This window comes from Nicotiana attenuata, unplaced genomic scaffold (genome assembly GCF_001879085.1).
Source record: "Nicotiana attenuata strain UT unplaced genomic scaffold, NIATTr2, whole genome shotgun sequence".
Lineage (NCBI taxonomy): Eukaryota > Viridiplantae > Streptophyta > Magnoliopsida > Solanales > Solanaceae > Nicotiana > Nicotiana attenuata.
Window position 1 is genome coordinate 6602 of NW_017677134.1, and position 15199 is coordinate 21800.

Here is a 15199-nt window from a genome sequence, read left to right on the forward strand (position 1 = left end):
ATAAGATGGAGACCTTCATTTCTTGTTACTAATGAATCCACCAATGGATGGACGACAAAAGAATATATCAAAAAGCATCAGACCATTGTTTGAACCTTAATGTTTTCGGTAACAGGAATCAGAGAGAAGCACAGCTATCACTATTACGTGTTATCATACCAATTGTGTACACACGTTTACCAAATGAGTGAAAGAGAGGGGGGGGGGGGGGGGGTAAGGTAACTTCTAAAAGGTCAACAAAATGCTAAAGAAAAGATGAAATGGAAAATAGTATCTGTATGGATATTATGCTAATGCTTTTTCACTTTGTTTTCTTCACTCAGAATCTAATGCTCTTTCCCTTCTCCTCTTCTTCATTTCCCCTATATATATAAGTGCAGTTCTCGTTCAGTCGAGCATTACACGGTATCAACAACGGAGCACTACAGTCTACACATAAGACATCACGAAAATGACACTTTAATCGTGGCCCAATTGAAGTTCCAACTTAAAGATGGAAGCATAATCATCCTGTATAACACACAAACCAAAGTAAGAGCTTGACTGGACCATGTTTGGACAAGTTTTAAGATACAATATCTGCAGATCTAGAAGAAGGAAGTTCTCAATCTCTATCATATAAAGAGTTCTCAAAAAATTATCCTATAGCAATTTACTGTTTATGCAACAAAGGCAACATACATGTAGATCCTTCAAAATAAACTAAAACTTAGCACAAACAAGACCAACATGTACCAGACACTTGTACACATATAAGAAGTCCACGTAAAATAATAGAACTATACTACTTTAACCCAACAAAGGGGAAGAAATTCAAAAATAGCCAGATTTACAAGTGGTAATTGAAAAATAGACACACTTTCAAAAGTAATCGAAATTTAGCCATTTTTCATGTAAAGATAAATCTGAACGAAAACACTGTTCAAAATCTGGAAAATATTCCAGCATAATATACCGGAGTTCCAGCATAATATACTGGTCCAGCGTAATATGCTAGAAGTTTATACACAGGTGCTTTAAACTCCATTATATTATGCTGTAACTTTCCGTGTGATGGAGTTCCAGCATAACATGCTGGAAGTTCATACACAGGTGCATCAATCTCCAGTTGCAGCAAAATAGTGGCTATTTTTCAATGACTTTGCAAACGCTGGCTATTTTTCAGTTACCAGTCCGAAAACTGGTTATTTACTTCAACTCTTGAACTCAACCTTTAATAGCATTTTAGCATCCTATTAAATATGGTATGATATTATCAGCACTCTAATCATATGAAAACCTACCAAATAAATAGAGAAACAAGTATGGACATAATTATTGATGGTTCCTCAGCCGCTCCCTTGATCTTATATCAGCCTACACATCAGAAGTAAAAGTTGAGTTATATAATATGTAAATTCACAAACCAATTAGCACAAATAGAAGAAATAGTGTCAAGTCCCTATCAACTCCTTCACTGCCCATAGATGGAACAATGTTGACAACAATGCATGTGCTTCTTTTCAAACTTCTTGGACCTACCTGTCGGATGGGCTCTGGAACACGAAATCTGCAAGTCATCTTCACAGTTTCAATTGCAGTGGCAAGAGATACACGATGACCAACTGAAATGAATATGGGCTTCAAAGAGCCGTGAGATGATTGCATTGCCTGCATAAAGATTTTTATCAACTTGCACCTAATTTGGACCTTGTGATGAAATACTACGGTAAAAGCTCACAAGTAGTTGACTCAACCCAAAGTTGGACCTTGTGATTTCTGGAACTAGTAGTTAAAAGAGAATTTTACGTGTCCCGTGAGACCAGCATATCATAATCTTCTGTGTGTAGTAAGATTATAACTTAATATGTCACAGAATATCAACCAGAAAACCAATACAACATACTGGAACCATTAAGTATAATGTGTAGTTGCTAGTTAGAAAATAAAAGGCCTCCAAAATCCACACCTTTTCTGAAGAGCGATTAATGGAAGCATTCATTAGAAAATAATTGAACATTACAATTTACACCATAATTGTATTACTTCATGGACACAAAATAATTAACTAACTCCTTACCGCTCCCCAGGTACATCCAGAGTCCCCAATTAGGGGTAAGACATTTTCAGGAGAGTCCGCTGCTCGAAGGATTTCTCTTACCCTAGATTCTGTAAGACCATCCACATGGTGCAACTGGAAACAGAAAAGAACAGAAAATATCTATAAACCAGTGCACAAATGATGCAACTAATTATACAAAAATAATGCAATAGCTTTGAGCTAAGTTTAAGTATCAATAAGAAGTGAAAATTATATAAACAAGTCAACGGGAAGAATACTAGGAGATATTTGCCAGTTAAGTATTCCACATAGAGTAAATGTCAGTTGATTATTTCTGAATCCCCGGGCAAGAAGAGGGAACTAACAAAAGCATATGTGGACTGAATCTATGCAGATTTTCGATGAACTTCAAGTGGACAAAGAAGTTTAAACTTACATTCTTTCCCACTCCAACAGTAGGAAGATCAGCTAAGACACCAATATGACAAGCCAAACCAAATCCTGCAGAAGATAATTGGGGTTGCAGAGGCTTTAGCAAAAATAAGTGTGAAAAGTACTGTTGGAACAATGAAAACAGGAGGAATCCCTATCTGCATACTCAGTCACCAGTTGATTCATGTCCATATGAACTCAAATATGCCAAACTTCCAAGTTGAACAGTCAGTGATACAAAAGCCAATCATAGATGAACTAATCAGTAAAGTCAAACTCACTAGTTCTCTTATTAAATTTCTTTAACAGCTGTTTAAAAGCCAATTAGCATCGAACAAGAGCTGAATTAAAAATAAAATCACGCAAGAGGATAACTAAAGCTGAAATATCTGTACAAAGCTATGGCAGGAGTAGGGTTCAAACAGTTCAGACCTTGTCAACTAGATTCAGAATGCCGGGAAACTACTTAAATTCCTTTTTGAAACATGAGAGTACTTATACAGTTATACCATCTTGTTTGAACACTTATTTATGACTTTCTTGATCAAGTTATAGTTGATCTCGTGCATTTTCAATCTATTACATGTATAAAAGATGTGCAAGAATCACTTAGTTTCTATTGCATCCTGTCCTTCATAAGACTGCAACTTGTCTGAAACGCCATTATGAACTATAATTCAAATTATTATCTGGAAAATGCATCTAGTCCTTTACTGAGTTTAATTTACCTAAAAAAGGTACTCTTAGCACCAGCATATGATTGCCTTCTTCAATCCAGTCAAATTATCATCAGGTTCAAGAAGATTATGATTGTCATTAATCATCTCCTATTGATAATACAAAGACCGCAGAGTCAACTTAATGCCACAGGTTTAGTGCATTGATCTCTACATGTGAGTGAAAGCCTTAAAGAATGATCAAAACAGTCACAGTAATAAATTAAGTGGAGAGCAAATTAATTCCTAGTCTCTTTTCTTTGAAGAATGCATTAGCCGCACATATACAAAAAACCAGATCTAAAATAGAGAAATATCCAAAGAGAATAATTATTCCCTGATTTATTAACTGAGAACCAACTAGCCAATATGTGTAACGAGCCTACAAGATAGCCAAAAAAGTACAGAGAGATGGAAAACTCCGTGTGTATCAAATTACCTAAGCAAGTCCAATTAGTTATACATTTTTCTTAAAGTGGGTTTTAGGAATAAATTGTTGGAAAATTGACACAAATTTGGCTATAAAATGCAAAGATGAAGAATATGATGCTAGATGTGATCATGATAAAGGACGATATTTTTAATGTTTCTGAGTATCTTATACACGAAAAATGGAGCGAATATGGTATCTTCTAATGATGAGTCATCATAAACAATCTGCAACACTTAGGAATTCTCTTTTTTCCAGCTTGAAATAACAACGAAACTTGCCTCGAGGATGAAGCAATCCATTGCCATCAACCATCAGTAGCTGTTAACATAAGCATTAAATAGATGTCAGGTATTAACTTTTTTAGTAGCCAGCTCAACAAAACAAATGCCAGTGGTGGGGGAGGAAGGGGTCAGGAAGCTGTGGTACCAATACATCCTAGATCTCACCACTACTTTCAAAAGTTTTACCATTTGAAGCCTGAAGGTGGAAGGGGAAGCATGAAATAATCAAAAATCCTCTAACTAATCAAATTTAATAAAAGATGACTGAAAGATAATGTGACGACCCAAAGGGTCATCACCGTGGTTCTCCCTTTTTCCGCGCTTCCTAGGCCTTGGAAACCTCACTTTTGGTTGCCTCGATTTGCGTGCGCACTCCGGGCGCGAAGCCGGAAAATTTTTATGTTAAAATATATGAATTCTGTGACAAATTTGGTGAATTATGATATTAATATTGATATAGTTGACTTTGGTCAACATTTTAGGTAAATGGACCCGGACCCGTGATGTGACGGTCCCGGGAGGTCCGTAGAAAAATATGGGACTCGGGCATGTGTCCGGAGTCGAAATCCGAGGTCCAGAACCCCGGTAAAAGAATTTTTCTGATAAATTGTTTTCTGAAATTAATAAGGAAAAATAGAAATGAAAAATGAGTTAGAAAATATAGGTATCGGGCTCGTATTTTGGTTCCGACGCCCGGTACAGGTCTTAAATATGCGTTAAGCGCTTCCTGTGAAATTTGGTCGAAATCGGACGTCGTTTGACGTGTTTCGGACCTAAATAGCTGAAGTTGAAGGTTTATGAACTTTGAAATGAAAATTATGAGTTTTGGGGGTTGATTCTTTGATTTTGATGTTATTTTAGCGATTTGATCGCTCGAGCAAGTTCGTAGGATGTTGTTGAGTTAGTCCATGTGTTTGGTTAGGAGCCCCGAGGGCTCGGGTGTGATTCGGATGTGTTTGGTCAGATCTGCTGTCTGCTGTTGTCCAGCTGTTTGTTCTATGCGATCGCATAGCTTTGTCCGCGATCGCATAGTGTAACTTGTTCAGGAGTTTATTTTGTTGTATGCGATCGCGTAGATCATTCTGCGATCGCATAGTGTTAAGTTGAGAAGCCCTTCATTTTTCCTCTACGCGATCGCATAGTCCCGTTCGCGATCGCGATGCCCGATGCCCGACCTATTTCTTCTATGCGACCGCATTGCCCTTTCTGCGATCGCAATGGACAACCTTCATATCCCTATGCGATCGCATGACTTGCTTCGTGATCGCATTGAGCAATTTTCTGCCCAGTTATTTTTAAATTACAGAAACAGTAGCTTCGGGATTTAGTCCATTTTTCACACGAACTCACCTTCTCCACAGCCCATAGGCGATCTTTAGAGCTTTTCTTCACCAAAGTTTCTTGGGTAAGTATTACCTAACTCGTTTTCTTCATTTTCTATCATCATTTATCAAATTCCTAGGCCTAAAAACATGTAATCAAGGTAGAAATTAGGGCTTTTGGTTAGAGTTAGGTTTTTGAAAATTTTGGGCGATTCAACCTCAATTTGGGGTCGGATCTTGAAACAAATTATATATTTGAACTCGTGGGGTTATGGGTGATTGGAATTTGGTCCGAGCCTCGAGTTTGGACCATGTGGGCCCGGTGTCGGATTTTGCTATTTTTGGAAGAATGGTAGGAAATTCATTTCTAGGCTATGGGATTATGTTGTTGAGCCTCATTTGATATTATTGAATTAATTATGATTAGATATCATTGTTTCGGAGTCGAATTCTAGAGGGAAGGCGGTGTTAGAGGCTTGATTGCTATTTTCGGACCGAGGTAAGTGTTTGATCTAACTTTGGCTTGAGGGAATAGGATTAGGGTGTTGTTTGCTAATTGTTAAATGTTGAGTACGGTGTATAGGCGTGGTGACGAGTGTCTATACACCGGAGTCTAGCATGACCGTGGGTCTTTGTTTGTACTTGTTTTTGAGATAATTTGGAACTCTTCTAAGCTACAACATGTTTTTTTGCAAATGTGAAGAGTTTGAGGATAAGTTGTGAAATATTAATATTTTGGAGCATTTGCTCGAGTGATAAATACCATTGAGTAAAAGATGAACGCATTGAAAAGAGTTGTGATTAATCCCTTGCCGGGATGGTTTGATTACAGTGAGTATTGCCCTTGCCGGGTTGTGAAAGATATTGTTATTGTTCCCTTGCCGGGACTTGGTTGTTATTTGTGTTATTCCCTTGCCGGGATAGTTCATATTACTTGTTTATTCCTCTTGCCCGTTTGGTTGTGACTGTTATTTGGGTGAGGAAGAGTCAAATTGCACGAAGGGTCATTCCGTGCTATTCTTGATTATATTTGCACGAAGGGTCATTCCGTGCTATGTTTTGACTATTTATGCACGAAGGTACATTCCGTGCTCTGATTTGATTATATTTGCACGAAGGGTCATTCCGTGCCATGAGATGAGAGCTATGTGAGGGAAAGCACGAAGGGTGATGCCGTGCATTTTATTTGATTGCTTTCGGTGAGATTGAGAGTAAAAGCACGAAGGGTGATGCCGTGCAACTATTGAATTTCTTATTCTTTGATAATTATTGTTGTGCCATGTTTCTTAATTACGCTGATGAACTTTATATCCAAATTGTACTCTCCCCATAGCATGTTTCTCTCCCTTTTAACTGTTTAGTTTCGGTATTTTCTTTCCTTTTGTTGCATATTTGTATATAAAAATTGTACAGGTTGGTTTGGTAGTCCTATCTAGCCTCGTCACCACTTCGCCGGGGATAGGCCAGACACTTACCAGCACATGGGGTCGGTTGTGCTGATGCTACACTCTGTGCATTTCTTTGTGCACAGATCCCGGAGCAGCTTTTGGACAGCAGCAGTAGGATTCTTATCCGGGAGCTATCTTCAGTCCAGGGACTCTCGAGGTAGCCTAGCTGGCGTTCGCAGGCCGGAGTCCCTTTCCTTATTTCAGTTTGTTTTCATTGTACCGAAACAGACATGTGTATTTCTTTCATTCAGACTTGTTGTAGTATTCTATAGTAGTCCGTGAGCTAGTGACACCAGATTTTGGGTAGGGATGTGTTTCAAACTTCCGCATTTTTATATCTTTTTGTTAAACTTAAAGTCTTCCGCATTTCTTTAACTGTTGTTAGTATATTAAATTGTTGAGGTTGAATAGCGAATGTTTAATGTATGGCTGGCCTAGCTCCGTTAGTAGGCGCCATCACGACGTCCGATGGTGGAAAAATCTGGGTCCTGACAGATAACCACAGGATTCTTAATTCAAGGCATGAATGAATTATTCGCCAAGAATAATGAAAACCAACGCACAGCAATTATATCAATCACCAAGAGTGAACTTGACTGACAAGAAAATAAAGGAAAAGCGGGGGGGGGGGGGGGGGGGTAGGAAGTAAACTCTCCTGCATTTTATTTTTTGGGATAAGAAGTAAACTTTCCTGCACTTTCCTTTTGTTTAGTTAGCAAGAAACCTGAGAAATCATTATGCTGTAAGAAAACTTTCTTACAATTTTGGTTCCAAAGAGGCTGAACGATTTGAGGGAAATCCAAACTAGTAACTTTATTCTAACTTTAGGCCTCTTTTCCCCGCATACAACGAAAAATTTATTTCTTTTAGATTTATTTCATTCTTTTCACATTTCTCGGGTAACAAGTTTCTATCAACTTTCTCAAAATTCAGAATTTCAGATGCAGGAAAAGGCATAAGATTCTAGCTTCATCACTGCACATGGTAGGGGAAGAATCCCTATCCAACTCAATAATGTATATTGAACCTACGAGGGGACTATGTACAAAAGAGAAGGAAGGGAGGAAATAGAATTAGAATTACCAGTAGGCAACACATTTTGTAGCATAAACACTTTCCTGGCTGCATATTCATTGGAAGTCTAACTCACATGAGAAAATTGCCCCTTAAGTAATTAATGAAACTACTACTTGCATAGATGTTTTTAGTCATCTTATGCTGCCCATTATTTGATTTAAATAGGAACCATGAGGCTTTCGTTTGTAGAACTCGACAGTTCCAGCAAGTTAGGAACAAAATCTTCTACAACTACTGACTATTAATTAGGCATTAGCAGGTAATATCTCTTAGCCTTTTTCACCCTCTCCTTTTTTCCTCTTGAGTAAATAATAGAAGGTAGGATAGAAGTAGAAAGGTCACTATTTTGAGGTAGAGGTTGATGTTGGAATTCCTGCCTATAATCAGGAGCAGGTTGGGTGTGGAGTAGAGTACTAACGGTACAAGGAAGGTGCAAGATTTGGTTTAACCAGCCAAAATCCAATTCAATGCCTTTCTCGAACAGAACTATAGCTTCAATGTTTCTTTTACTTGGTAGATAACAAACTTAGAGTAAGCTTAATGTGAAAAACAACACTTGTATCATAACATTTAGCTGGTTTGAGTCAGTATATTGACTTTAGAACAAAATTTGCACCATTGACGGAATGAGAAATAAGCAGGGAGAGAGGGGAAGAGTGGAGGAAATTCATCAACATTCACCTGCGGGTAAAAAGGATGAGCATTTTTCTTCATTTTATCCAAAAGCTCCAGGAGTACAGGGGCCTAAAAGAATCAGTTGGGCAAATATACCAGGTTAGTTCACATTACTCACAAGAATGTTGAGTTTGTATAATTAATATAAGTAAGATTCCAAGATTAGTCTCTCACAACAAACATAAAAACAACATCCTACCAAATCTAATCATGTTCTTCTTTTTAACAATTTCAATGAAGATCACCACTATATGTTTGAATTTATTATATTTTTTGATAATCAAGAAATCTCCAAGGTCAGTGGCGCACGGTTTGAAACTCAATGGATTAAGTATCAGGTTTTTGTCTGCGGCAGGGTTTGAATTGTGACTTGCGCCTAACGAACACATCACTTGTTACGCTCTTACACTAGACCAAACTGGGGGCTTATATGTTCCAAAGTTTTAGCAAACTGATAAGTTAAAATGGGAACTCACTGCAGAAATAAACAATCAATAAGACATACTCCCTCCCTCTGTGCCAATTTGTCTGGAATTGTTTGACTAGACATGAGTTTAATGAAAAATATGGAACTTTACACTTAAGCCAAAAATGGATAATATATCAAAAGTACCCTTGTACCAAACCATAGTTTTTACATCCGGTAGAACCTACAGCAAGTCATATCAATGGCAAAATGAGAATGCAAAATTAACTAGTTTCCAAATATAGAAATGTGCTAATCTTTCTTGATGAACAAAAAGAAAAGTGTCAAACAAATTAGGACTATATTATATATTGACTAAAGATACATGTAGGAGACCTCTCTGAAAGCAAGGAAGCCAGGAAGATATGGAATGTGAAGTCTAACAATAGAAGAATCTTCATAAACAACTTTGAGGGTCTGAAAGTCCAAAACAACAAGTGTACCACAGGCAATCGATGAGTCTTCTTTTGAGAAACTCAAGTCAACCCCACCAACATACTTCAGCAATATTTCACAATTACTTCCTTCTTTTTCTCTTTCATTCATCATTGTGGATGGTAATCTCCATTTGAAATCATCTTCAGTGATTAATTGTCTCTTCAGAGAATCTTGAATCCTGATCTGATTAAAACAGTACCAAGTTGTAAAAGGTTCAAAGTTTACTTGTGCAAATTAGATTACAGAAGCACAATAAAGGAAGGAGGAGGGGATTGAAAATTGGTATATACCCAATCCATTTGTTGTGGACTCTGAAATTCAGTAGAGCAATTACGCTCTGAAGAAGTGGCTTCCTTGTCATCGTTCATAACTTTTCCACAATTTCTAGCTCAGCCCGTGAGATATGCACCAAATAAGACATTTCCGTTGAATGTTGGGTAGCACCAAATGATGTGGTGCTGACACTCCTCTTCCGTTAACCAGTGGTTTTCGGTACGAGTTCCGGTATAAAAAAATCTTTGGTACAGAGCGGCCCTAGCGGCGCAAATCCCAATATAATGGGGCTCCAATACAGACATGCACACAATGGATTGGAAACCAAAAAAAATGAAAATGTTGGGTCGTTTGGTTAATCATATTGGAATAATAAATCTCTGCATAAAATTTCCTTATATGATAATATAGTGTATTTTGGCCATATCAGAAAAAATAAACTATTGCATAAGTACAACCAAACAGGAAATTTGGTTTGACAGTATACCCGTATTAAGTGGGCGTTTGGACATAAGAATAGTAAAATGTCAAAATAGGATGAAAAAAATTTTCAAGTGAAATTTAAAAGAATTGTATTTGGACATGAATATAATTTTGGGTTGTTTTTGAAGTTTTATGAGTTATTTGAGTGAAAATTTTGAAAAACAGCATTTTGGAGTTTTTAAAATTTTTAAAAATTTCTAAAATGCATCTTCAAGTGAAAATTGAAAATTTTACGAACAAACGTTGATTTCGGAAAATAGTGAAAATTTTTGGAAAAAAAAAAGAGAAAAATTTCTTATGTCCAAACGGGCTCTTAATCGTGAAATCTGAAACTGCAGGACATTTACAGTTTGTTTGGATGGTTGTTACGTATCGTTTCATAATGTATCATATCGTATTGTATTGTATTGTACTGTATCGTTTGATGAATACAATGTTTGGATGGATTGTGTCGTTTTGGCTCGTTTCATGGTATCACGCACCTGTGATATGATGAATAAACTTGCAATGTTATAAAGAAAAATTATGATACGGTATATAAAAAGGTAGGGTAAATGATAAAATAAAATTATTTAATAATAATGAAGGGTGAGATTGAGAGAAAAACACAAGGAAACGACGTGCCCACACCAAATCAGTTGTTACATAAAGTGGCACATATCATCGTTACGTAACGACGGATTTAATGATACGATATAATAAAATTTAAGTAACAATCAAAACAAACATTGTATTTAAAGTAACAATACGATACAATACAATAGGTAACAACCATCCGAACAAGCTGTTATTGTTTTTCAAAGTCAGGGGCCGAAAAGTGACCACATCACAACTATGTAGCCTCTTTTAGCATCATACTACTATTAGTACCCGCGCGATCACAAACTATGTCAAAATATGATTTGGGTTATTTGGATTTTGTGCAATAACCTTAAAATTAAACCTTCTATATATAAATTATAAATAATTATTAGATATTAAATAAGAAGCAGGACATGAAACCATTTCTCAAATCTCATAGTGGATAACTTGTTTTTTTTTTATCCTGTTTTAACCCAACCCCTTAATTGGTACTTGTATTTTATTTTACGGTTAATATTAAAGAATACTCAACATATAACGTTGGTATCTGTCTTGTTTGAGCATATTAAATCATATTATTTTAGCAAATTTACTACCACTTTATTTTTCATCTCAAATTCAATTAAGTCTTATCCCTCTACATTTTTAGACATAAATTTTTTATTCTTTGCCCATAGTTATTGCATTATTTATTAGTTAATATTATTATACTGTAATGTGATCTTTTATTAGCTTATAAATTGATCTAATTTCTTACTTATTACCCTATTAATAATCATCAATAAATATAATTTTTGTATTATTAAAATTTAATATATTTTTACAATATTATTCTCTTATTCGGAACTCTTTCATCATTTAAAATCTGTCAATAATATTTTTGACTATTGTTTAATAATTTAATTTATATATTTTAAATACATTTAAAATATAAGTATCATCGCACTATCTCTATTTTCCTCTTTATACATTCTCCTCCCTACTAAGAAATTTTGATTAGCTTTTTACACAAATTTTTTGATCTATACTCAAATTAATATCACATTTTATTTTAAGATATAACTTTGAATTAGTCTAAAAATTAATACATAAGTTCCTTTATAATATTACAAATCTATTGAACTTTCTAATAATTATTTTTAGTATTACGTACAATTAAATTTTCTTTCTCTTTTAGTTTCAAGATACAAATTTAGCTTTTAATTTTCATTTATAAAATTGCCTACACGAGATATTTAATTAGTATATTTAAATATTTAGTTTGGTATCAAATTTTTATTTTTCTTTATCTAGTATCAAATTTTTATTTTTCTTTATCTATCAAGACTTCAATTTTGTGCTCATATCCATATTTTAAACGTTCTCATCATAACTTTAAGAATTTTCTAATCTCAAGTCCAAATAGCTATTTCCTTTAATTTTTAATATTGTTTTTTTTTGAATTTTAATTATTTTTATTACTTTTGCTATAATGTTATCTAATATGTAATATTATCACATTTTCATGTAATTTTTTTAAATTAATTTTACACTTTATTTAATATTCTTATCCACTACTATTTTTAAATATGATATAGATAGATATGTAATATTTTGATATTAAACTAAAAATTTATTTTATTTTTAAACTATTGTTTGAAAATTTTATATTATTTAAATTTATTAATAATATTTTTATGTTTGTATACTTAGTTTAGTTTATTTTCTAAAGTAATTATTAGTATAAATATCCTCACATTATCTCTAATTTACTTATATTATTTAATATTTTAAATTTTTTTATCTATTAGATTTTAGTTATGTGGCCTTATCCACATGCATGCCATTTCTTATTATACTTAAGCAAAACTTTCTCATCTCAAGTATAAATATATTATTATATAATATGAGTAACAAGTACAATTTTTTTTGGATAATGTAACTTAATAACATTTAATTTTTTATTCATAAAAATGTAATATGACTACGTCTTGGTAATATTATTGAACAGAATAGTGAAGAACTTTATGATGATATAGTATTAATCTTTTAGATGCGATACACTTTTATTTTCCAATTAAAAGTTTCATATATTAATTTATAATTTAGCACAAATAGTTAAGAATTTTGTTCTAAAATTGTCAAGTAGCTATTTAATAACTTATCACTTGACTTAACTACATTGCAAACTACTTTAATATATAGATATAGAATATAATAGATTAGATTTTGTCATAAAATCTATTTGAATTTTGTCTTAAAATTGCCAAGCGGCATTTTTTAAATATGCCACTTGGCTTATCCTTATATTTCACTACCCTCCTTTTAATATAATACTGATATAGATTGTTTTTTGGATAGTGTAACTTGTTAACATTTAATTTTTAAATGTAATATGACAACGTCTTGGTAATATTATTGAACATAATAGTGAAAAACTTTGTGATGATATAGTACTAATCTTTAGATGCGATACACTTTTATTTTTCAATTAAAAGTTTCATATATTAATTCAAAATTCATTACAAATGGTTAAGAATTTTGTTCTAGAATTTTCAAGTAGCTATTTAATAACCTATCACTTGACTTAGCTACATTGCAAACTATTTTCCTTATAATAATATATAGATATAGATATAGAATATAATAGATTAGATTTTGTCAAAAAAATCTATTTAAATTTTGTCTTAAAATTACCAAGTGGCATTTTTTTAATATGCCACTTGGCTTAACCTTATGTTTCACTATCCTCCTTTTAAAATAATATAAATGTTTCACTATCTTTTTTTTAATATATTATAGATATAGGTTTTTTTTGGATAGTGTAACTTGTTAACATTTAATATTTTATTCATAAAAATATAATATGACGACGTCTTGGTAATATTATTGAACAGAATAGTTAAGAACTTTCTGATGATATAGTACTAATCTTTTGGATGCGATACACTTTTATTTTTCAATTAAAAGTTTCATATATTAATTCAAAATTTATTACAAATAGTTAAGAATTTTGTTCTAAAATTGTCAAGTAGCTATTTAATAACTTATCACTTGACTTAGCTACATTGCAAACTACTTTCCTTATAATAATATATAGATATAGATATAGAATATAATAGATTAGATTTTTTCATAAAATCTATTTAAATTTTGTCTTAAAATTGCCAAGTGGCATTTTTTAATATGCCACTTGGCTTAACCTTATGTTTCACTACTCTCCTTTTAATATAACTAGTATTAGCACCCGCGCGATGCGCGGCTAATTAAAAAGAACGATCTACACCGTAAAATTTAATATGCTAGTGTTAATACCGTCTTTACAACCAAACATTAAAAATATTTTAAGACTCCAGTAAAACTTTCATTCCATCTCCTAATAAATATTCCATAAAAAATAATGATACTATACAATTTGTTTGATATGAATGTTCCACGAAAAATAATGATGCTATACAATTTGCTTGATATGAAGCATGTGCTTAAGGGAACATTCTTTTAGTAAATGCTCATGACATATTGCAGTGTATTTTTCAAAAGTTCTCTATATTGAGGCAATGATGAAGGAGCATGAATTATGGCAAACATTAACTTATTCAGAATCAAATTATATGAGGCAATGCATATGCATAAACTGATTTCCTGCTAAGGGTCTCTCTTTATTATTGTCTGGCACTTGTGGTAATTGAAATTTTTTACTCTTTCTACCATTCCACATGCTTTGTCTATTATAGTTTGAGATTGTGAAGCTCTGTTTTTTTTTTTGGTTTTTGCATCTTTGTGTATAAGAAACATTTAAATTATGTACCGCTATGACATAGTAAGTATGATCAACATGAATCCATAAATGCGCTTAGTGAGATAGTGAAAACTCAGAACTCCTCTGGAAAACATGTATTGAACTGATATGAGTATATCTTATTTTACTGTATTTGTAGCTGATGGATATTGAGAGACTTGTTCTTGATTCCCTAGCATTAGTGCATGTCCTTTTTCTTTGTTCAAGCAGTCGAGATAATATGGGGTCATGTATCATAAAATCTGCCCAAGAGCGTGCAAGTATTGATGATTCGAAATTGAAACTCATAAACAGAGATGGTACTTTGTTGGATCAATTAGCTAGAATGCTGGGTGAAGATCTAAGGAAATAAATTAGTGCAACAACTTATATAATATATATGCAGCTCCCACACTCAACGGGTATTTCAAGTGTGATATGAGCTAACCTTCCAGAATACACTTAGTTTCATCAAATTGAGGCAAATTTCCGATATTAGTTAATAATTACCAAGATTGAAGATATTGATCAAGAAAATAACATCTTCTATCTTGTGTATTCGTTAGAAGGTGAAAGATGTTTTTGCAACAAAGAGCTAACTCTTATAGTATGAATTCAAAACAATAACATAAAGAGTAAAGTTACTTCAAAATAACGACATAACCAAATATTGGTAAGAATCACTTAGTTCATAGCCAAAGCTAACTGCTGAAAAGTAAGTCAAGTACTCTACTAAGTTATTTCAGTTAAAGCTTGTGCAACAGCTCATGGATTT

General features: G+C 33.5%; 1 protein-coding gene across 2 annotated transcripts; it reads right to left on the reverse strand.

Moving 5' to 3' along the window:
- Positions 1-203: 203 nt before the first annotated feature.
- Positions 204-9952, reverse strand: LOC109221314 (endonuclease V). 2 transcript variants are annotated; one of them, XM_019385789.1, is made up of 9 exons: positions 9620-9952; positions 9228-9507; positions 8432-8494; positions 3901-3940; positions 2478-2542; positions 2060-2173; positions 1522-1650; positions 1284-1356; positions 204-510 (listed from the first exon to the last, which is right to left on the reverse strand). In XM_019385789.1, exons 1-8 carry the CDS (start codon positions 9688-9690, stop codon positions 1315-1317), a joined length of 804 nt encoding a protein of 267 aa, XP_019241334.1. In that variant the 5' UTR covers positions 9691-9952; the 3' UTR covers positions 204-510; positions 1284-1314. The 2 variants fall into 2 exon arrangements, with proteins under 2 accessions (XP_019241334.1, XP_019241333.1); XM_019385788.1 differs by having other exon boundaries at positions 9228-9512; positions 9620-9950.
- Positions 9953-15199: the final 5247 nt, after the last annotated feature.